The sequence below is a fragment of the Pelmatolapia mariae genome, linkage group LG7, assembly GCF_036321145.2.
Source record: "Pelmatolapia mariae isolate MD_Pm_ZW linkage group LG7, Pm_UMD_F_2, whole genome shotgun sequence".
NCBI classification, from domain to species: domain Eukaryota; kingdom Metazoa; phylum Chordata; class Actinopteri; order Cichliformes; family Cichlidae; genus Pelmatolapia; species Pelmatolapia mariae.
This window is the reverse complement of record NC_086233.1, coordinates 19,707,996-19,733,307: the sequence shown is the minus strand read 5'-3', so window position 1 is coordinate 19,733,307 and position 25,312 is coordinate 19,707,996. Positions and strand designations below refer to the sequence as shown.

The following is a 25,312-nucleotide window of genomic DNA, read 5'->3' as shown; positions in this document are numbered from 1 at the left end:
TATACTAAGAATAACCTTTAACAATGTAAATAAATAATATTTTGATGTTACATATTTTATTTTGTGGAGTTGAAGGCTCTTTCATTCAGTCACTCACTTAAAATTACCCTATACGTTAGCAACATGTGGAAACTACAATTCCCAGAAAATCTAGCAGTTGTCTCGCTGAGGTCACCAGGAAGCCGCTTCTTCACAACAGACGGTGTTCGCTAATTGTTCACCGGCGTACACCGCAAGCAGCCCAGCTAGGCGGAGTTAACCACTCTATTCAAACTACCTGAACCTTCGGAGTTGTTTACTCAGTATAAACCTCTTCTGAACAAAAAAAAAAATCTTTTTAGCTGAACAGGTGAGGACGAGCAGGAGGCCTGGAGGACGGTATATTTGAGTGATAGTTGGGTTTTATACAGCCTGTGGCTTACACCTGTGTAATTTGGCCAGAATTACTTTTTAGACATTTAGCGACGATAGTAACTCTATGACAGTTATGAGCGGTTTGGTATGACTGTTTCGTGTGTGTTTCTTTCATAAGTTTGCTACTGTTATGTCGTAAGCATGTAGTTGTTGTTTAGTACACACGTGATTCACCCCAAAGTGTTTATGACATATCCAGCGGTCACTGTAACGTCAGTCTGCTCAGGCGCACCGTGCACGCAGAGCTTCAGCAGAGGTGTCTTGTCTTCTCCTTGAAAGTAAGCCAAACTGCTCCTTAGTGCTATACAAAGTCTCGTACGCAGTGTGGAGATGTGCTCCACTTGTGGTGCTGTAGCTTCCTCTTGTTGCTTCGACTGTTCATGACGCATAACGTAACCGAGAAATAGCCCGTTTTGGGCCAAACTGCAGTCAACGATTGGCTCAAAAGCATTGAGTTTGTTGGCAGTGCAGTGTCGTTACTTGGGTACTAAACGGTGCTACGTGTGCATGGTGCCATAGACAGAATAAAGTAACGGGAAGAAAGGATTTCAGTATAAAAGTAGAATCTTATACTGTCTGTGGACATTTGTGTACTGTAGTGTGTATGGTTGCACTCACTGATAATGGATGTCACTTTGACCTTTGAATAAAATACTCCGGTCCAGTTTCAGAGTCTAAAGTTTAAACGTCTCTGTCGCTGTAGGCCACCAGGAAGGGTATTTCACCTTTCAACTGTCTGGTTTAGTTTGTCCTCTTCTGGTAGTCTTGGGTGCTTGAAAATAAGGCTTTAGTTTTTGTTCTTTAGTTCTGAAACAACTATTGGAGATTAATAATGATCCTGGTTCATTAAATCACTATTGTGGATACCCCAGGAGAATTCAAGGTGTGAATTGTTTTTTAAACATTACCACCCTCTGCCACAATGTAAGCTATTAAGGGCACATGGGTCAAGTTGTGACTGGGGAGGGATCTCAAGACTGCATTGTAGGTGGGTGATAGTTAGTGTCTGCTTAGTGACGGTCATTCAGAGTGGATGTAGACGGCCTCCTTTATCCTTTTCTTAAACAATTTCTCTTGGTCAAAAAAAATGAACATCCACCATGACCTGGATGACTGAGGACCTGCACAGACATCCATCTTATGGTCTTACTATAACACATATTTACATGTATATGTCATACTTAGAGACTTAGAGAGTTTTATTGTCATTGTGCAGTTTCTTGCACAGCGAAATTGGGTAGCTGGACCACAAGGTGCAAAAGTAAAGAAGGGAAAACAATATACAATGAGGGGGAAAAAATAAATAAATAAAAAGCAATATATTTGTATCCATATATGTGTGAGTGAACTATATATATGGTGTATGCGTAATATACATGGTGTATGCGTAGGAAACATTGAAACAGAAAATAGTCTGTCAGTATACCCTACACTACTTGCCAAAAGTATTTGCTTGTCTGCCTTCACATGCATATGAAGTTGAGTGACATCTCATTCAAAAACCATGGGGTTTAAAATATGTTGGCCCACCTTTTGCAGCTATAAAGGTGTTCTGTCAGGTTGAGGTCAGGTCTCTGCAGGCCAGTCAAGTTCGTCCACACCAAACTCACTCGAAAAAAAGATATATCGAAAAATATATATAAAAAGATAAAAGGATATCGGTGAGTAGCAGCAGCAAGTCGCGCCAGCGTTCACTCAACCGGAAGATGATAACTTGTACCTTCAATGGCATTGTGGAACCTGCTTTGTGGACTGATGTACAGTTTTGTTGGAACAGGAAGGAGCTAAGTCCAAGTCCCCACACCATAATCCTGCCTCCACCAAATTTTACACTTGCTATAATATAGTCAGACAAGTACTGTTCTCCTGGCAGCTGCTAAACTCAGACTCATCCATAGGATTGCCAGATGGAGAAGCATGATTCATCACTCCAGAGAGCACATCTCCATTGCTCTAGAGTCCCTGTGCAGCATGTTTTACATCACTTCAACTGAGGCTTTGGATTGCGCTTGGTGATTTAAGGCTTAGATACAGTTGCTCAGCCATGGAAACCCATACCATGAAGCTTTCTATGCGATGTTCTTGAGCTAATCTGAAGGCTATGTGAAGTTTGGAGGCCTGTTGTGATTGACTGAGGAAGTTGGAAAAACCTGGCTACTTCTGCTGACTATGCACCTCAGCATCCACTGACTGCTCTCTGTGATTTTAGGTGGCCTTCCACTTTGTTGCTGAGTTGCTGTTGCTCCCAATCACTTCCACTTCCACTGACTGTGGCAGTCAATCTGGCACTTATTGCTTTTTCACAACAGCAATGTCCTTAATAGTAGCAGTTCCAGTTTTTCTTGGTTTGTTTTCAGCAGACCAACCACATTAAAACCTCACCAATTTTACACTTAACCTTGGGTAGGTCACTTAAGACAGTCCGCACATAAGTAGAGCCCGACCAATATAGGACTTTTAAGACCAATATTGAAGCTGATGTTTAGTAAAAGTCTGATCATTTTTTTCTTTCAGAAAACATAAGCAGCTACATGTAGTTATTTATGAGTCCTTATTAAGCTAATATGACAGTGCAGTATAAATTCAACTTTTTTATTGTCCCAATAGAGAAGTTCCAGAGCTCTGGTTGATGCAATATCAATACTCATAATATGAGTGTTTCTGTTGAATGAGCATCATGCATCCCTCTGAACTCTTTTCAAATTTGTCTTTGTCTTTGGATTGCCAGCGTTTAAGTAAACCAAAATGTGTGTTTCTTTCATTTCATATATAAACTGTCTGCCATAAGAAAACTCAATATTTTCTTCAGGCAAATTCACAGCTCAGGTACAGTGTTGAGGCTGTGTTATTACCTCTTAACACAGTCTGGCTCCATTGCCAATAGCATTCACACAGAGAGTAGCGTTCTAAGGATCCTGTGATGCAATGTGGCCTTTGAAATCTGTTTTTTGATTTCTCACTCTTCCCAAGGTCGACCTCATTCCCCTTAAACAGAAGGATTGTCGCCCAAGGATTTTTCACCCGAAATTGCACTTTCAGAGATTTGTCCCGGTTGCCTGTGTGTTTCCCTTTGATGCCTTGCAAAGCTTTCCATCTTAAAAAGAAAAAAAAAAGATGTTGCTGTGTTGCAGCATGACCACAGCATCAGAAATGTCGACGTTTGAGGGATGTGCAAAGCATAAAATGGGCCCCCTTTCTCTGTCTTTCCCACAAAATGTAGGCGCAATAATAATAATAAAAGATCATGTGATTGCAGGCCACGAACGACACAGAAACAAGATCACATCAACTGATGTTACCGGTCCAGGAATGGGGCTGCTACTGTGCTGTTATTAACAGCTTTTACTCCTCTGTGACAATGTGACACCCACTACGAGCTGCAGGGCATAATCAGACCGTACCATTTCTGGTACTGAGTCCAGAAATGAAGCTGCACTTACCGTTAGTGCTAAAGGTTCCTCATTACCAGCCAGTACAGTGTTGCTGTTATTGTTTTCATCTCAGTTTGAGTGTGTGTGTCTGTGATTCATCATGGAAAACTGCTGTTCTGGAGACATGTACTGTTATATGAACTGCATATTTTTGCAAACACTTTGACATAGACTGGCAGACGTTTAGACTGTATGTGTGTCTGAACAGATTTTTGTCAGCTAAACCTAAATTTCTCCTTACATCACAGGCTCTGATATTAGCCTCCCCACCCCCATCCCCCAACTATTGCCATTGGTGTTGCATTGGATTGCATTATACTGAAAGAAGTTTCTGTTATTTGATCCTATAGTCCTTTAATCATGGCGCTGGCTGGGGTTAGAGTTATTGAGCTGGCAGGCCTGGCACCCGCACCCTTCTGCGGCATGATCCTGGCAGACTTTGGCGCCAAGGTGATCCGTGTGGACCGGACCAAAGTTCCTACGTCTTCGGACACACAAGCACGGGGGAAACGATCTGTGGCCATCAACCTGAAGACCACAGAGGGTATAGCTTTCCTCAGGAAGCTCTGCATAAAGTCTGATGTGGTCCTTGAGCCGTATCGCAAAGGTGAGACCTGCAGCACAATAGTGGCAACAAGTGGTCTTATGAGCTCTCTACGACATTATGGTACTTATGTACAGAATTACTTAAGTAATTATAATATTTAAAAACAACTTAATTCTTTTAAATTCACTTACATAACAAATTGGCCATTTAGGGAAAGAAAACTATATATCCTAATGTAACACAGAAGTATGGCTCTTTGAGTTATATAAAAAACTTTGTGTTTTATTTATACTCTTATTGTTTTTACACTTAGAAGATTCTTAATTTTTAAATGGTATTGACTCTTGTTATGTGTCTTCAAAGGGTTTACATAAGGTGACAAGCCACATAGGAATATGAAAGTCTTTGAGAGCCAACATAAGCAGTAGCAGAAACAGAAAAGGTAATGTGTGATTAAATTTACATGTGGACTTAATATTGACTGCCCAGGTGTTATGGAGAAACTTGGCCTTGGTCCACATGAGCTGTTAAAGGAAAATCCTCGGCTGATCTACGCTCGCTTGACTGGATATGGTCAGAGTGGATCTTATGCCACCGCAGCTGGGCATGACATCAACTACATTGCCATGTCAGGTAACACAACTGTTAATGCTTTCAGATCAAAATTTTAGACTCATAAGACTGCAGACTTCATCAAGTATTTATATGTATTTATTATTAATTGACATTTATTTTATCATCTGCTTTCCTTCTTTTACGTGTGCACATGAGCTGTGAAAACAGGCCCTTTTAAGGGTGTCTGCATCTCACAGTTAGAAATGAGCTCAATGCTCCTTCATGTTTAAAAAAAAGAAGCCAGTTAAGGTGGTTTAAGCACTGATCTAGGATGCTTCCTGGTCACTTCCAAGGTGAGGTGTTTTGGAGCAGAACCAGGATACATTGAGAGAATATGGGCCAATCCATTAAACCCCAACATATTTAAATAGCTTCATTTCAAAATGTTAGAAATGTTAACATTTTCTTAAATACCATGTGGCGTTACCTTAACAACCACAAGGGCTTTTTTATCCTTCTGTGGCTTTATGATTAAACTGTTTCCTTGTTTAGTTTTTTTCAAAACAGTGTAGTTAGAACCATTTCTTCAAACTTAAAATTTATATATAAAAAGGTATGTACTCACATTCCCAGTTCCCATTTTAAAACGTAGGTTTTCTGCTGCTTCATGGCAGCGCTATAAACTGTGTAAAGGACTGCAGACTGACACAAGGTTTAATTAAAGGGTTTAAAATGAAAGGGGAGCCCTCATGAACTTGATATTTTGAGGTTGGGATAACGCTAAAAAAATCTAAATCTTAGCAAGAGTGTATTGTATGAATCTCCGAGAACAGTGGGATTGGGTTTATGTCACTCAGAAAGATGTTGGCATCTCACCAGAAGAACTGGAGGCAGGGACCTTTTCTGACCATTCACTGTAAAGCCTAGAGATGGTTGTGTGGGAAAATCCCAGTAGATCAAGAGTTTCTGAAATATAGACTAGCACATCTTGGAACTAAATCATATCACATTCAAAGCCACTTTGATCACTTTTCCTCCCCATTCTGATGTCGTGGCGGTTGTGTTGATCATGTCTGTATGCCGAAATACACTTAGTTGTTATTGGCTGATCAGATAGATAAAGGTAAAGATTCCTTTATTGTCGCTATACTTGGCCATCGTAAGGTGTAATTGGAGCAGGGCTTGCATTTCAGCAGACTAGCATACATACATTCTTACGTGCTCTCACTCAGATATTTGTGTTAATGAGCAGTTGAGCATGTCTATCTATTAAAATGACCACTGGGCGTATGACTACAAACTCCCAAATGATGTCTGATAATGTAAACGTACTTTCTAGTTGTGCCTCCAATTAAACAAGCCCCGAGAAACCTTTAATAAAGCAGGACTTACTGCTTTATTAAAGGGTTCTTGTTCAGTCTTGTTAAAGCATTAATGAGAATTTTGGAAGAGGTTCTAGATATTTCTTTTATTCATATCGTTGATATCAATCAGTTGGCACCGGTTATACCAGATGAGCTTGATGGATTTTTGAAAATATATTAAAAAGCATTTAACCCCCACACATACTCTCCTCTCTTTCACCTACGTTTGGTGGCTTTACGAAATGAAAAAAGGCCGTCTGCATGACCTCTTGCACTTTCATGGCCAGATGCTGAGTATTAAATTGTACTCACTAACTGCAGCATTATTTTATTTTATTTTTTTCAGAGAGTCTTTGCAGTCACCCTAAAACTCTGTTCAAGAACACATTTCTGTTACAATTAGCCCATTAGTGGTTTCCTAATTATATCATTTCAGTTTCAGCAAAGGGGGTGAAATATTTTATACATACATTTACACTGTGATACAATTACAAGAATGCATTTTAAAGGTCTAGATAACAAATTTTGATAGTCTGTTTGGGCTTTATTTTGCAGCACACCAAGCCAAACTATCCATGTTTATAAAGGATTAAAGGGAATGATGACATCAATGTAAGCCAAGCCAAAAATATGGTTTTATATGGTACTTTGTGATTAAACATCAGAAACGATCCTCAGAAAAGCTTTCAATGTTACTTAGCTTGGCACTTAATGGTAGAGACGAAATGCAGCGAGTGGCTTTGTTTAGCATAAAGAGTGACCTTGGTAAGTGTATATCTAGTATACTGTAAGGCAGGTGAGATGTGTGTATATGAAGCTCTGAGTTTTTTCCTGTGTGTGTGTGTTTCCCCCACCCATACTCCAGGACGTTTTATGCAAACTAAAGCAGTGGGTGGATACAGCCGCGATAGTAAATGTGTTTAATTGGCACCCCATGCAGTAGAAGATGGTTGTGAATATTATCTCTCATAGTTTATGTCTAGCTTGACAGTCTGCTTTTCATTCAAGATCCTTTTCTTTTTTTTAATATGTATTTTTTTGGCCTTATTATAGGGCCACGGGTCAGATTTGAACCCGGGCCGGCCACGCTCTGCTATACAGCATATGGTCGTCGCCTTATCCCAGTGAGCTAAACCGGTGCCCCAAGGTCCTTTTATACTATTCCTTTGTTACAGGAAAAGCAAAAGGAGGAAAAAAAAATACAAAGCAAAGGTTACATGCTGCTTTAACAATGCCAGCAATGGATTTGACAGACTAGAAGAAAAAGAAACCCTTTGAAGGAGTTATGTTCACTTGCACACCACTAAATATCTTTAATGCATTGCTGTTTGTTGTGGCTCTTTTGTTTTCACTGAGCTAAACAATACTTTTTTTTTCTGCGTAAAGCTTCTACTTTTTCATTCCTGTCATAGGCCTTTTATCCCGGCTGGGTCGCAGCGGCGAGAAGCCTTACGCTCCACTGAATCTGTTAGCAGACTTTGGAGGCGGTGGTCTTACGTGCGCTCTGGGGATTGTCCTGGCGCTGCTGGAGAGGACAAAGTCAGGGAAAGGACAGATCATTGATGCTAGCATGGTAAGCACCACTGATGTAAACATTTACTATCATGAACTGTATAAATGTGATACTATAAAATTTCTATTTTTATTTTTATTTTTATCCCAACATGCTGAAGGTGCTTGGTACAAAGCCATGCATATTCAGACTTACAGAAGCCCCACAAACATGTGTAAAGTGCTGCGTTGATGGTACAGGTATTCACATGAAATTCAGCCACGACAATCCAATGTTTGATCAGACACAGGTGAACTAAATTTTCTTTGTTGTCTCAGGTGTAAAATGGTGCAAATAAACTTTGTATTGTTTTATGTTGCACTGCACTGTGGTAAACTGTTTGGCTGTTATACTTTCCCCCCTGCAAGAGCATAGGAAACATTCAGACTCTAAGCACACTATGAAGTGTTAGTTTAATGTACTTATTGTAGTATAATAAAAAAGTAATCAGTGTGATGTCCACACAGCTGCAAGTGATTGTACTTCCTGTGATAGTAGGATAAGTCATTAGGTGGATTCCTTGCAAACATCTGGTTTAAGCAAAGTCACTAGTGGGTGCGAAGCAGATATAAATGTGTGCTATGAGCTTGTCTTATGACAGAAAAATGTTTATAACCAGTCGGCTGAATTAAAGTGATAGAAAGTGACAAGTATTTAAAATGATTTGTCAAAATGCTGGAAAAAATGAGCAGTATTCTTTGCTCTGAAGTGCAACTACAGACTGACAGCGCTCACATCAAATGTACTGCACTGTTCAGATTAACAGAGTTGAGTCTGTCTTTAAACAGGAACATCACAACATCCTTTGGAGATTTTTGTTTAGTGCAATACGTTTGCAATCCTTTTATCCTGTTACAAAAAAATAGCTACCAATGTGGCTTGAAGTTACTGCAATTCTACAGTTTTTCTGACTTTACATAATCCATCCATTCATCTGTTCTCTTCCGCCTATCCAACTCAGGATCGGGCTATCTGGAGCCTATACCAGCTGCCATAGGGCAAGAAGTGGGATACTTTTAAATAATAATTATATAAAATACTTCACTAACTGAGCGGTCCTGTATACTCTCAAGCCTATTAGAGTATTTATCTATTTGTTGCTGCTGTCAGTGTAACGTTATAGAATAATATGAACTTAAACTACACGACTTCAGAACTTTAAAATATAACAACATTTACAGGTATGTTGTAATGTGTTATATATATGTGTGTGTGTGTGTGTGTGTGTGTGTGTGTGTGTGTGTGTGTGTGTGTGTGTGTGTGTGTGTGTGTGTAGTAAACAGTTTAACAAGAAAAAGCCCCTTTCACTTAGCTGTTCCATTTAAGTTCAGTGTTTACTATGAAATCATGTAAAAATGCAACGGTATAAAATGCTGTGTATTTATAGAATGATAAATAAATATTCCTCTGTATTCCTAAGACAACAGTCTGCTTTTAGGATGGACTTTTCCTGCTTTCCCACATAGCATCCTCTGCACTTCACTGCTTCTCTTTTACTCGCAGCAAACCTTTCAGATTAAGAGTTATAAATACGTGAAGACGATGGAGCTCTGTAATGTGTTTTACAGACTCATGGATCACAGGTAATTGACGGTGGGAATGATGGTCAAGTTAGAGATGATCTTTTCACTCTGTCTTTTCACACACTCTATCAGCTCAGCACAGCAGCTGTGCCATCAGCTGCAAAGCCAACAAACTGTACATGTAATTTCAGAGATGCCCTTCATAACTGAAGGATGTGCCAGACAGCAGCTTTAGTAGATAGCTGCAATTTCGCAAGTTGAAAGAAGCTGCACATCTCACCCCTGTGGGGAACTGTTCACTGATCACAAGTTCTGAATGTGAAAGTTATTTGGGCTGTAGAGAGATTTGAGGTGCAGTGCTAAAAATCAGAGAGGGGATGAAGTTTAATATTTTTACATTTTTAACTTGGGTACACAAGTTTGAATTTATTCGGGGTTTTATCAGATCCACTTAAGGTCAAAGGTATTAATACAGGCTCAAGTATATACAGTCCTAATCAAAAGTTTAAGACCACTTGAAAAATGGCAAAAAATCATATTTTGCATGTTTGGATCTTAACAATGTTCCAAGTAGAGCTTCAACATGCAACAAGAAGTAGTGGGACTGAGACGAAACATTTTTCTGAGCATACAATTTATTGAAAACAATGCTTAAACTGAAACAGGCTGTTGTTCAGCAGATCAAACGTTTGGGACCACACCTCCAAAAAACCTGTAAACCCCCCAAAACATAAATGAAAGTTCCTCATGGAATGCAAGCGTTTCCATGAGGTGACTGGGAACATTTACTGTCTGGAACTGTTGTCCATTTTCGTAAACTTCCTGTGCCATCCATTCCCAAAGGTTCTCAATTGGATTTAGATCAGAATCAGAATCAGAATCGTGTTTATTGGCCAAGTACATGTGCAGACACATACAAGGAATTTGGTTCCGGTAGATGGTGGCTCTCAAGCACAGCAATGTAAATCACACACACACACACACACACACACACACACGCACACACACACACACACACACACGTGTCTATATATACATTACACATGCATACACATACATACACAAAGCTGTGTAAACCAACTATAAATAACTAATCTAAACTTATATACATAAAATACAGAAATGAAATGAGGTGGAATGAATACTACAGAATGTACATAAGATGCAGTTGCAGTCTGGCAGTGGGAGCAGTGTGACAGGTCAACTGTTTAGAAGGGAGATGTCGAGGGGAAAGAAACTGTTCTTGTGTCGGGTGGTCCTGGTCTGCAGGCTTCTGTACCGTCTGCCAGAGGGCAGCAGGTCAAAAAGTCTGTGTCCAGGGTGTGAGGGGTCTGTGATGATTTTCCCTGCCCGTTTCCTGGTTCTTGAGAGGTACAGATCCTGGATGGAGGGCAGGGGGGCGCCGATGATTCTTTCTGCTGCCCATACAGTCCGCTGCAGTCTGCTCCTGTCCTGTTTAGTGGCTGCACCATACCAGACTGTGATGGAGGAGCACAGGACAGACTCAATGACCGCAGTGTAGAACTGGATTAGCAGCTCCTGTGGAAGACTGTACTTCCCCAGTTGTCTCAGGAAGTACATCCTCTGCTGGGTCTTTTTGAGGATGGAGTTGATGTTGGTCTCCCACTTCAGGTCCTGGGAGATGGTGGTACCCAGGAATTTGAAGGTCTTCACAGTCGACACAGGGCTGTCTGATATGGTAAGGGGGGGCAGAGTTGAGGGATGTCTCCTGAAGTCCACTGTCATCTCTACAGTTTTAAGAGTGTTCAGCTTCAGATTGTGCTGACTGCACCAGAGTACCAGCCGCTCAACTTCCTGCCGGTATGCAGACTCATCACCATCCTGAATGAGGCCAATGACGGTGGTGTCATCTGCAAACTTTAGGAGTTTAACAGCTGAGTTCTTGGAGGTGCAGTCATTAGTGTAGAGGGAGAACAGTAGTGGTGAGAGGACACATCCTTGAGGGGCACCGATACTGAGGGACCGAGTTTCAGAGGTGATCTCCCCCAGCCTCACTTGTTGCTTTCTGTCTGTCAGGAAGCTGGTGATCCACTGACAGGTAGCTGGTGACACGCTGAGCTGGGAGAGTTTGGAAGAGAGAAGTTCAGGCACGATGGTGTTAAAAGCTGGACTAAAGTCCACAAACAGGACCCTGGCATAAGTTCCCGGGCGGTCGAGGTGTTGCAGGATGTAATGCAGCCCCATGTTCACTGCATCATCCACCGACCTGTTTGCCCGGTAGGCAAACTGCAGAGGGTCCAGCTGGTGGCCTGTAATGTCCTTCAGATGGGCTAACACCAGTCTTTCGAAGGATTTCATGACCACAGACGTCAAGGCGACAGGTCTGTAGTCATTCAGTCCTGTGATGGTGGGTTTCTTGGGAATAGGGATGATGGTGGAGCGTTTGAAGCAGGAGGGAACTTCACACAGCTCCAGGGATCTGTTGAAGATGAGAGTACAGATGGGAGCCAGCTGTTCAGCACAGGTTTTGAGGAAGGGGAAGAAGTCCCTTGTCCTGTGGGCATTGTATAGCATTGTCTTGTTGAAAAACCCAGTCGTTACCACACAGACAAGGGCCCATGAGGGATGCTCTCTGCAGCATCTGGATAAAGCCAGCAGCCGTTTGACGCCCCTGCACCTCCTGAAGCTCCATTGTTCCACTGAAGGAAAAAGCACCCCATTATGGTGCCTCCTCCACTGTGGCGCGTAGAAAACATCTCAGGTGGGATCTGCTTGTCAACAGTGGAAATCGTCAGGACCATCAAGGTTACATTTTTTCTCATCAGAGAATAAAACTTTCTCCCACCTTTCAATGTCCCATGTTTGGTGCTCTCTTACAAAGTCCAAACGGTCAGTTCTGTGGTGTTCAAGGAGACGAGGTCTTTGAAGATGTTTTGTTTTTGAAGCCCTTCAGTCTCAGATGCCGTCTGATGGTTATGGGGCTGCAGTTGGCACCAGTAATGGCCTTAATTTGGGTCAAGGATTGTCCAGTGTCTTGACGGACAGCCAGGTGGATCCTCTGGCTCAGTGCTGGTGAAACTTTTTGGGGTCTTCCACTTGACTTTTTTGTTCCATAACCCTCAGGATCATTTAACAAAATTCCAAATGACTGTCTTACTGCATCCCACCTCAGCAGCGATGGCGCACTGCAAGAGACCCTGCTTATGCAGTTCAACAACCCAATCGTGTTCAAAAAGGGAACGTTTTTTTGCCTTTGCCATCAGAACGTCAGTGTGACTACCTGACAGAAAATGACAATCTGAAAAAGAAAATGACAATTAAAAGGCCCAGATCTGGCCTTTTAAAGGCATGTGGTCTTAAACTTTTGATCAGCTGTAAAACGGCCTGTTTCAGTGTAAGCATTGTTTTCAGTACATTGAGTTCTCAAAAAAATGTTTTGTCTCACTTCCACTTCTTCTTGTTGCATGTTGAAGCTCTACTTGTAACCTTGTTAGGATCCAACGATGCAAAATATGATTGTTTGCCATTTTTCAAGTGGCCCTAAACTTTTGATTGGGACTGTACATACAGTCATTTAGAGCTATTGTAAAGTTATGCTGAAGGTTCTTCAAAGTCTTTTAACCTGACAAGGCAAAGGCCTTTTAACTTCTTGTTAGTGATCTTGATTGACTACAACTAGTAGTTTCTCAGCTGCATCCAAGCGTTAGTGTAAAGCATGCTGCAACCGGACTGAGTTGGGCTCAGCACCTTAGTTCCAGTGAAACCAACTCTTAATGCTCTTACCAGCATACCAAGATATTTTGTACAATTTCATGTTCCAACATGACTGTGTGCACCAGTGCACAAAGCAATTTTCATGCTGTGTTACTTAGTGTCCTCACCCTCAGGTTGTTAGTGGCATAAGCATATGCATGTCAACGCAGTCATTTACTCATGGTTTGCACTCAGTGTCCACTTAATGAGGGATGCGTAATGCAGAGTAGTATAATTCAGTATAAAACCTTTGGCTTAAATTCAGCCTTTTTATGAAACTTATAATATGTATGTTAAATTACATTTTTTATTAATGCATACATAATTATGGTTTTATCCTACCTACCTATCCTATACAAACATGATAGGTATATATGTTGACTGGATTTTACTGTAGTATAATCCAGTCAGGTACAGCACTTTTATGACAGCTTAAAAGAATCTATCCTCCAATTAGAATAGAGGCAGTTGATTAGCTTGTAGAGGTGTTGGGAAAAGACCATTAATAATCCACAATGTAGGACTGCACTCTAAACTTTCGTTTAATCTTTCATATTGTATTTAATTTTAATGTATTTTTATATTACTTGTACAATTCTTAAGGCCAGATTTACTAGTGTTTTGGGGGGGGGGGGAATAATTTAAATACGATACTGTAGTATTTAAATTATTCTTTCTAACTTGATTTTCAAAGGTTTGAGGCTGGCAGTTTATTGAAACTTATTGCATTTTGTGCCAGTACTTACAGCTTTATTTTGTGCCTGATATGGCTGTCAGTATTGCTACTAGGAGCATTCGTTCATTTTGGCTTCCAAGAGGAGAATGTTATATTGGTGCAGGTGGACTGCTTGAAGCTGTGGGGTGGTGCCAGAGCTGTGGCTCTGTCCTGTTGTACTTTATGCAGTCTCAATCAATTTCTCTACAGAAATCCTTCGCCCACCTGTTTTTCATCTCCTTCCTCTCCTGCTTTAAATGAGCTGCTTCAGTCTCGTGGCTCTTCAGCCGTGAGTTTTGAGGCAAGCTGAAGGTTGAGGTTAGTTCCTGCAGTTTTGTTGGTCCTGGTGAAGTGCATCCTATCCACTTGTTAGTCCCTGGATAAGCTTCTGATTATTCACTAACCTTTCAGCATGTGGCATTTCCACTAGCCAGCTTAGTGTCTTTTTGTTGCTGCAGTTAATAATGCAGATGCAGTCCTTCATAGTGAGATGCTGTGCCTGTGTGCTAAGAAACTGATTTCCTGACATATTGAAGGACTTAAAGGCATTATTAATAACAGCAATTATCTTAATGCAACTAGTGTTTTGATTCACAGCCTCACAGTTATAGACACAGTTGCAAGGAATATAAATGGTGAACTGATCACAGTTACAGAGAAACTATATGCAGATTAGCTTGGTCTAAAAAATAAAAGCCTCAGTCATCTGTGCTTTTAGGTAGAGGTTTAGAAACTTTTAAATGGACTACAAAGCCATACGAAGCCATACCATATGATTGTAAAAATTACAGCATCTGAAAGAACACTAGAGAAATGAAATTCCTTTCAAGCACTGCACTTATTTGGATCCTTAGCAGAACACCCATCAATCTCTGAAGGAGATGGGACGTGTTTTGGAAAGGTTTGAGTCCAACAAAGTGAGATCCACTTCAGCATATCCTCAACAACTCACCTCAGTTGCTGTCATTGGACAGAAGCGAGCCTCACTGACTCATCAACCTGTATGGGAGTCGTTTCTGAAAGTTTTATAGAATCCTCCAGAGTAAATAGACATGCCACAAATAGACAGCTAAGGTAAACAGCAGACTGAGAGCCTACACTCACTAAAGATGAACAGTGGCTGTTTGTCCTACAGTGGCCACTGTAGCTAAGATTATGCACTTGAATTGGGAGGGATGAGAAAACAGAATTCAGTTGACTTAAATCTACTGACACCTAGTGTTAATATATTACACAATCTACCTTTAAATGATTAAGTAAAATAATTATTCAAAGGTAGATTGTGTAATATATCACCGCTAGATGTCTTTTTTCAACATCTGCATTATTCTACTTTTAGAATAATGCAGATGTTAACAAAAATATTTAATGTTGTTTTTCAAGTTATTAATGATACTACAAAGGCAGAACATCAATTTGATTAGTTTATTATATTGCCTTGGATTCTCTTTAAATGGGATAATATTCTTCATACGAAGCGTGAGGTTGTAGAAACACCTGTTGTGGCCTGTTCTATGTGTCGGTGCAGGAGCTGATTAAATGCCCAGCAGTACACCAACTGCATCAGAACTACCAACTGTGACACGTGTTCGACATGATCTCAAATTTTTCTCTCAACATCACTGGTCTGCTATCAATTATATTATTACTGTCCATTGCTGTCCGTCCATACCTAACATACCTATTGTTTTGATGCTTAGGTGGGCTGCAACCAGTGCCAGCACGCTCTGAATCTGAAGGCGGGGCGCATTACACGCTAAGCGTGTGCTTTTCTACCATTCTGACATACGTGGACATATTTAAATTCACACCTGTGGGCACTTTACAGACAATTTCAGGCAATTTAGAAACATTGATTGTGTACCAATGTGACAATGGAAAGAGTCACTTGAAGGTATGATTACCTGTGTGTGCAGCTTCCTTTGCTTTGCTGATTTTTTCCCCATTGTTTAGTAATCTACTCTTGAGCGTTAGTGTTCATTCTCACTGCCCTCTGAGCTCTTTTCAGTGAAACGACTCTGGAAGGCTCACTCAACACTACACTTTATACTTGGCAGCAGACAACAGACAGGCAGTATTTAGATGATAATAGAAACCGCTAACACAGCTAAATATAACTCAAGATAATAAATACTGGGTGCATGTTCAGCAGGTGGATACAGACACAAGTCCAATAAGCAGCTGCTTGCTAATGTTTGCCAAATCGATTTAAAAATCTATGATATGTCAGTGTTGTGTTCCTTAGTTGTTTGCGTTGCTTCCAAGCGGTTAAAGACATCAATGATTGCAGGTTTTATAGCTTTAAATAAAGACAGAGACAATGATCTCCTATTTTTCTCCTATTTTTGTGTCAGCTCTTGCTCTTAGAGATTTTATTGAGGGGATGAGTGGATTAAAGGTCTTGTTATTTAGCAGCAGCTCAAAATACACACAGAAAGAAAGAGAGTTCGTTAGAACAATGTCCTATTAAAGCTCCTATAGCCCTCTCTAATCCTAGGGAGATGTACTTACATTTACCACTTCTATTTCATTGGGCATTCAGCTGCTATATACACTATGAGGTACACAAGAAAACAGACTATTAACACTGCTTCTCAAATCTTCACACTTATGTTCTCATAGTTCTAAACTAGAAATGCATTTTTCATGAGTGAAGATCATCAAAAGAGAAAATGCACATTCAGAACGCCTTCCCTACTTCAAGCAATAATTTGGGGGTTTTTTTTGGCAGCGAGTAACAGTGAAATCACTGAAGCCCCGACTAGCTGGAGATCTTTCTCCACTCTGCTTTGTCCCTGACGGCTCACAGAACTGTATTATATAGATGCACAGCGTGTAAAATCCGGGGCTGATGCCAGCACTGGTTTTTATGATAACAATTTGGCCGGTACTAGTGCTTTTGTGTATTCTAATCTTGTGTTGCCGTTGACCCTTCTAGTGCCAGGCAAGTAAAAAAAAAACCCCAACAAAAAGAAACCGTGAGGGAAAAACAAAGTCCAAGCACAAGATTGATGTGACTCAAAACTTAAACTTCAGCCACTGCCATAGTTAAATGTTAATTATGTGGTATGTATGTTTAGCTGATGTATTGATAAATCCCTAGTTAAACGTATTTGCTCATGTAACCCTTAAAAATAAGCATGCTGTTAATTAAAGGTCACACAAAGTGATTGTAATCAGCAGTAAGAGAGTGATAGTTATCATTCCTGCAGCCTCTGCAGAAGGACTATTGCTGACTGATTCCCTCCCAGCAATGTTATTATTTGCGTTTTTTTTATGTCATGCATTCATTATTTTTTTGATCAAGCTTTTTCTGTTTACTCAGCAGCAGTGGAAGCAGCACCAGTTTCAGACTTAAATAAGCTTTGAATACAGGGAGCTGTGTTAGTTTTCAAAATGTAATTTGTGCGTGTCGTTGTTGCACTGACACCACATTTCATCTTTGCTTTGTATTTTCTCTTCTCTAAAGATTTTCATGCCAACCTCTGCTTAAAAAGCTATATCCTCAGTCTGTCATATGTGTGACAGTTATCTACACTCACACTAATGAATTAAAGGAAAAAAAAATGAACAACAGAAAATTGTTTCTTTTTTTCAGTGACATGAAATATGAACTTCTGTCTTCCTGTCTCATACTCTTCAGGTGGAAGGAGCAGCATATATGGGTTCGTTTTTATGGAAATCTCGTAGTATTGGTTTGTGGAACCAGTCTAGAGGAGAAAATATGTTGGACAGTGGAGCTCCCTTCTATGATACCTACCAGACTTCGGATGGACAGTTCATGGCTGTCGGTGCCATTGAACCTCAGTTTTACAAACAGCTGCTTAAAGGTTTGTTGACTTATTTGAACCAACAATAGGAAACATTTATGGTGGCTAAGAATCAAGTTTAATGTTCAATCCAAAAATGAATGAATCAGAAAACTGTCTGTAACCCACCCAATCATGACTCTGATCAAGATTTGAGCAAGGTGAAGCATTACAGTACACTGCCAGAGTCTTGAGCTAGCCCTCATTTCTTCATATTTTACTTGGAAAATTGGAAATGAATGCAGCGATTTGTTGAAACAGGCACAAACTTAGACCACTTTTACTCTTCAACACAGCTTGAATTCTACTAGACAAGCTTTATTTGTCATTTTTAAGTAGTCTTCAGGAATATTTCTCCAGACTTGTTGAAGATCATTCAAAGCCCTTCTTTGGATGTTGGCTGCTTTTTGTTTTGTTCTCTGTCAAGATGATCTTTCAGTAATATCTTTTTCAGTGATAACTCTTTCAGTAACCTTGAGGTCTGGGTTCTTTCTATCCAGGTATTCTTTTACTGTATTGACAGTGTGTTTTTATGCTGAAAAAATGAAGCCGTTGCCAATCAGATGCTTTCCAGGTGGAATCACATGGGGGATCAAAATCGGACAGTGCTTTTCTACTTTCATAATTCCATCAGTTTTGAAAAGATGCCCAACACCACTGGCTGAAATGCAGGCACAAACAGAAAATTTAGCATACCTCAGCCTTCTCTCCCTGTTTGCCTTCCTCAAGAACAGCTTTTTTAGAGCCACGCTTCCACTGAGACTATTTCTGATGAGGCTTCAGTGGATGAATCAACTGAAGGACCAGATGCATCTCTCAGCTTCTGTGTCAGGTGTGGATTTTTTCCCCCCTTTTCATAAGGACGTGACTTTCAGATACTGCTCATCTGCTGTAGATCTGCTGTATAGTTTTTTGGTCCTGTCACTTTTTTTTCCTATCCACCTGTCCAGTTTCCTCATTTTTTTAACATAATGTACATCATGCACATATGTCAAGTTTTCAGCTAATAGCTCAATGGTGCAAAAACTATTGTATGCCTCTCAAACTGTCATCCCCTGAGTTAGGTGCCTTTTGATGCTTGGGCAATTCATAGGTCAGTATTATGTGACACAACTTTTCTCTAAAAATGGTCAAAAAAGACTGAACTAAAAATTAGTAAAAAAGCAGCCATTGTCCAAAGAAAGACCTGGTCATTAGACATCCAGAAAGCCTGGAAAACTATTGTTCAAGACCACTTAAAACAATTACAAGAAAGCCTAGCGTATTATGTATCTATATATTTTTGCATGTTCCCCAGCGCCTCCTAGACAGGGTTGTAGATACTGGTCTGAATAGATTTAATGGGAGGCAGCCCTAGTTAGTCAGTATCTCTTTCGGGATGCTGACTTGGGAGATGACCTGAAACATCGCCTGCGCCACACTCTTTGCAGAAATGTTGCGCAGCGGTACTGCTTCCGGGTATCGCGTGGCATAATCTACCAGAACTAATACAAAGCCGCGTGCACTCCGGTGAAATGGCCCGATGAGGTCCATGCCAATGCACTAAAACGGGACCTCCATTAATCGTAGTGGGCGCAAAGGTGCTTTTGGAATGGGCGGCTGGTTAACAAGTTGGCATTCCAGATCACCATTCTGCACCATCGGCGCTCATCCGCTCGGATGTACAGCCAATAAAATCGGGCCATTATTCGCTCTAGAGGGCATATCCCATATGCCCTGCTATGGGATAGTAATGACTCGCCTCAAAAATCACTTCCTGGCGGCTTTTAGGCAGCAACAACTGGGTGTTTGTTTCCTGTGCAAGCGTCACGACTTACACGGTATAACCTGTCTCTCAATAAAACGAAGCGTGAGTAGGTCAGCACGGCTTCAGGGCGCACCACGTGACCATCAATTCCTAGCAATTTCTAGGTCAAAGGCTTGAGCGTAGGTTGTCATCACGAAACTGCTCCAGTGGGAAATCTCCCGGAGCTGCTGGGACCTCACTCGAAGGACCCGCGCTTCCAGCACTCCTCAACTTTCCAGTCAGTTGTCAGCACAGCAGACACTCCTCCTCTGGTCTCTGGCTTCACTATATATAAAGGGAGAAACGTCATTAGTCAGATCACCGCCACCTGTCCCTCCAGCCTTCTTGGCACTGCCCCCTTGAACTCACTGCCCCACGCCTTCTCTGCAGCTGAGCCAGGGACCACACCTCCGCCACACAGAGTAAAACTGCCTTTTCTTTCCAAAACACAAGAATAATGATTGCATTCACTGTTATTTATAGTGCTACCTTTTATATATAATATTTTATATATATTAGCATATTTTTCATATTTCATATGTATGTATGTGTATATATATATATATATATATATATATATATATATATATATATATATATACACATATATATATATATACATGTTAATTAGGGCTGCCACAAACGATTATTTTGATAGTCGACAAGTCAACAATTATTTTTCCGATTAGTCGAATAATCAGATCATGCATCCATTGGACGTAAAACGTACAGCTTATTGCACCAGCATGCATCTGCTCTTATATAACTATCATTAGCTTACAGCTTTAAGTGTTTAAGGTATGTGCTAACTAAAAATAAAGACAAGCAAAAGAGATTTCTGTACCAGGAAGAAATGATGATAAAGTATCTTCTACTTCTTGTAAATGTAACTCAATGTTTCTTGGTGGAGTCTGTGAGAGTGACATTGTGGAAGTGGTGAGTAAATTCAAGAGTAAAAAATCCATGGATTGTGACGACCTTGACATGTCGCTAATTCAAGAAGTTCTTTATAGTGTCCTTCAGCCGTTAACATATATTTGTAACAAATCATTTCAAACTGGAATTTTTCCAGATAAAATGAAAATTGCCAAAGTGATCCCATTATATAAAACTGGTGATAAACAGATTGTGTCAAATTATAGACCGGTATCTTTACTGCCTCAATTTTCGAAGATTCTTGAAAAACTATTTGCAAAACAAACTAGATTATTTTATTGATAAATATGATTTATTGAATGATCATCAGTATGGGTTCAGAAGAAATCGTTCAACATCTCTAGCTGTGATGGAATTTATTGAAAATATTGCAATAGCTGTGGATGAAAAACAGTTTGGAATAGGTGTGTTCATTGATTTACGTAAAGCCTTCGATACGATAGATCATTCTTTACTTTTACAGAAGTGTGAAAGGTATGGTTTAAGAGGTGTTGTACAATTTTGGTTAAATAGTTACTTGAATAATAGGTTCCAATATGTGAGTATTAATAACATGAAATCTAAACTTAGAAAAGTAACTTGTGGAGTTCCGCAAGGATCTGTTTTGGGACCTAAGTTATTTTTACTTTATATAAATGATATTTGTACAGCCAGTGATACTTTAAAATATGTGATGTTTGCTGATGATACAAACTTATTTTGCTCTGGAAAGGACATAAAGAAATTACTGAAAACAGTGGAAACAGAACTCATGAAGTTAAATAGATGGTTTGTATTTAATAAACTATCATTGAATGAAAGTAAAACAAAATTTATGTTATTTGGAGGTAGTAAAAGTAATATTAGAGTAAAATTGAATTTAAATAATGTTGAAATTGAGAAAGTATATGAGACAAAATTTTTAGGAGTAATTATTGATGATAAACTTTGTTGGAAGCCCCATATAGAACATGTAAAACGGAAATTATCCAAGTCTATTTCTATTCTTTATAAAACAAGAGATTCTTTGAATAAGAACTGCCTTTATTTATTGTATACTTCCCTTTGTTTGCCTTATATGACTTATTGTGTGGAAATTTGGGGGAACACATATTTGGATTCAATTTTTAAATTGCAAAAAAGAGCCATTAGAATAATAAACTAGAAAGCGAAAATTTCAGAAGAAATTTTAAGTGTGCCTATGCCGCTGGTAAACAGTGTAGTTTGCCATTCATACAGCTACAGAGAGCAAAACTCAGCAGAGCAGCCATTCTCCACCATGAACTATGGTAAAAACAAACACCGCTCGCACCTCACAGATGACAGCTTACAATTTTGGGTAAAGATGAAGTGACTTTGTACAGCCCCGATTTGCAGACGCTGTGCACATAGTTTCATGAGCAGAAGTCCCATTGTACCACGGCAGACCCGACAATGTTTGCATGAACACGCTTTGAAGCATTACGTTATGGACCACTTTTCACACATAGTTGGTGTACCCACACAGCCGGCTGTAGCTTTTCAACTCACAGCCTGACACACACCCAAAAAACAGCCGAGAGAGCACAGACTACGCCAGAGAGGCGTGATTGCAGATGCCGCTCAGGTGGGTCCACCTCCCCTGCAGCGGCACTGCAGACCACGCCCCGCCACACACATCAATCACGTAAAATAAATATTTATGCACTTTTGCATTCACTTTTTGTTTTTTGTTATTTTTACACAGTGTTCTGAATGATTAACAATGGTCTACAGACAATCTTGTGTATTATTATACAAACTTTGGTTGTAAGATGCCCTACCTGGCCCCCTGGCAAAAGCTTTGCTAGATCCGCCCCTGCACAGTTACCAGCTGTCAGCTAAATAAAAAAGGAGCTTGGTGTTTATTTCTCTCAGAAACAGTTCATAACTTCCCTTCAACTCATTCATGTCACCTAAAAAAAAGGTAAACCTGTTTCTCCATCACCAGTTCAGCTCTGATGATTCGGTAAGGTCATCTCCTGGTTTCCACCAGCCGCTTCTACAGCTGTGGCTCCAGCAAACATCAGCTGATACTAGAAATTAAAAGCAAATGAATTCTAACAACAGCTGATCAAGCTTAAACGTGCTGCTGTTGTTTAGCGCGATAAACAAACAAGAGAGAAAAGCCGATCATTGATCAGTTTCATGACTGAAGTTTGAACAGGCGAGAGAATGACAGGGGAGGCTGTCATAAAGTTCAACATCAGTAACTTAGCGCGCACACAGCTGTATAGAAACTCCGTCGTGCTAGCTAGCACGCAGTACAAGTTATTATAACTGATTGTAAAAAGTCAGCACAACGAAAATAAATTACACCTAAACTCGGTTTATATCTGACCCAAATAGAGTGCAGTTCATAACTTCTTACCTGAAATTCAGTTCACCTCACGCTCTGACCGGCAGCCGCCTGCTTCTCCTGCCTTCGGTTTCCCTGATCCACGATCTACCACCGGTTGATCGGCGGTCGCCTCGCCGCCTCGTTCCCTGCATGCTCTGTCTGACACACACCGGTGGATAGCTGCCCTCGGTTGTAGCTCCGCGTCAGCGACCACCAAACAACTCAGTTATTTTTTCCACATCGACCAGCATCTGGACAATCCACCGCCTTTCACTGTTTGTACCGTTACTAAAAAAAACCCCTCATCGGCTCATAAAAACGAAAAATAAGTCCAGCTATGACCCTGAGTCAAAAAGACAGCCAGTTAGCTAGCTAGCTGTCTAGCTCTTTGCAGGCACCGAAACCATCAGAGCTAATATGGGATGTCTTGGTAACACGAGCACATATTTGAAGTTTACATCTGGCCAATCCACCACCTTTCACTGTTTATACCGTTACTAAAATGAATAAATAAATAAATCATTTATTTATTTAAAATAAGTCCAGCTGTGACCACGAGACTTTACGAAGGACCGGGTGTGAAACCAGAGTAAGCCGCTCTCACTGTCATCCAGGCCGGCTGTAGCTTGTTAGCAAAGCCGCGCTAGCCACACTAGCCAGCTAGCCTCAAGCAGAAACGACATCGTCAGAACATTGTCGCTAATATGGGATGTTTTGACAAAATGAGCAGATATTTGAAGTTTACACACCTATATTCTCGCCTGAAAATATCTTAAAAGTTTATTTTGTGACCTAGAAACAGTATTAAGAGGAAAATAAAAACTAAGTGATGGCCGCCATTGTTTGACTCGGCAGAGGCGTGCTATGAATTGTGGGATATTGAGTTTTCCACCAAGCATTACCGTAACTTTTGAATGATTTGCGCAACCTTAAAAATTCCAATGGCTCCTGAAAGCAGCGACGCTGTGCGCACCGTTGATATTGTCATCATTACGGTAATCCAAATAAGGGTAGACAGGCCGTACTACTCCCGGCATACCACTAGAGAGAGCCAACACACCACAAATGAAGTTTGAAATTTGTATCAGTGGGACCAAAAGATGGAGCCAACACACCACAAATGAAGTCTGTTTCTATGGCGCCAAAAGAAGAATCTTTCTAAATTTGCACTAAAATATTAATATTTAAAAAACTATAAAAGTCATAAACACCAAAAGTGTATACCATACTAGTCCAGCTCCAGCCGCACAAAATGATCTAACATATGTAACCCTATTGTCAAAACTGTTTGGCAGAGAAGCGCGGGAAAATTTTCACTAAAATATTAATATTTAAAAAACTATAATAGTCATAAACACCAAAAGTCATAGCACACCATTCCTGATCCAGCCGCACAAAATGAGGTAACATATATGAAGCTTGTCTCAAAACTGCGAGGCGAGATTCGCTGCAAAATTTCAGGCGGAAACTGAAGAATAATAATAACTAGAAAAATTTGCATTTCCTGCGAAAATGCTGTGTGGATGCCTTAACGCTGAAGCTGTCTGCTGAAAATGATTGAAAAAGGTGAAAAGCTGCAAAAAGTTGTATGGCAGTAAAAAAACTGAAAAATTCTGCTAAATACACGTGAAAAAACAGAAACTTTTGCTGAAAAGAGGTGGAAAGGCAAAGATTCAGCTTAAAAGGGGTAAAGAAGTTCAAATTTGTACTGAAAAGAGGAGTGGTGAAGAGGTTTCTTTTGAAATTAGCAGAAGATACTGAGATTTGTACTGATAAGAGGTGAAAGGCTGAAAATTCTGCTTAAAATAGGTGAATCAGCAGAATTTCTACTGAAAAGAGGTAAAGAAGTAGTTGCACTGAAAACAGGTGAATCAGCAGAATGTCTGCTAAAAAAGACATTTCTGTTGAAAACACCTGAAAAATCTGGAATTTGTGCTGAAAAGGGGTGAAAAAACTCACAATTCCGCTGAAACGGGGTGAAGAAGAGGTGTTGGGCTGTTGAGAAGAGTTAAATAAGTTGAACTGACAAATGTGATGATATGGCACAAATACTATGATTGGGTACAAATACTATAATTTGGCACAAGTACTATGATTTAGTACAAATACTATGATTTGGCAGAAATACTATGATTTGGCAATAATACTGCATTTTAGCACAACTACTGAGATTTTTTGAAAATACTATGATTTAGAAAAGATATTATGACTTTGTACAAATCCAATCTTTTGGTAAAATAATATGATTTGGTTCAGATGCTATGATTTGAAACAAATACTATGATTTGGCAGAAATACTATTATTTAGTTGAAATACTATGATTTACCAGAAATACTATGCCTTAGTAGTAATACTATAACATAACAGATATATGATGATTTTGCAGACATTCTGGTTTTACACAAATACTATAATGTGCCAGAAATACTATGTTTTAGCACAAATACCATGATTTGCTATAAATACTATGATTTGGCACATATACTGTATTCAGCAGAGATACTATAACAAAATAGAGAGTCTACGACTTAGTAGTAATACTATAACTTAATAGATATACTATGATTTTGCAGACAGTCTATGTTTTTGCACAACTAGCACAATGTGGCATAAATACTATGATTTGG

The 25,312-nt window shown here is 40.0% G+C and overlaps 1 protein-coding gene across 2 annotated transcripts in view; it reads left to right on the top strand.

The window, feature by feature from the left end:
* The first annotated feature begins 637 nt into the window (after positions 1-637).
* The window catches only part of amacr (alpha-methylacyl-CoA racemase), a 58,725-nt gene continuing 34,050 nt past the window's right edge, over positions 638-25,312 (top strand). For both annotated transcript variants that reach the window (XR_010094311.1, XM_063478310.1), the window contains exons 1-5: positions 638-692; positions 4,196-4,452; positions 4,882-5,025; positions 7,724-7,884; positions 17,459-17,645. Coding sequence is in view for 1 of the 2 variants with exons in the window: in XM_063478310.1 (XP_063334380.1) it covers positions 4,206-4,452; positions 4,882-5,025; positions 7,724-7,884; positions 17,459-17,645 (739 nt within the window). In the remaining variant the exon portion in view is untranslated. The remainder of the gene's footprint in view (positions 693-4,195; positions 4,453-4,881; positions 5,026-7,723; positions 7,885-17,458; positions 17,646-25,312) is intronic.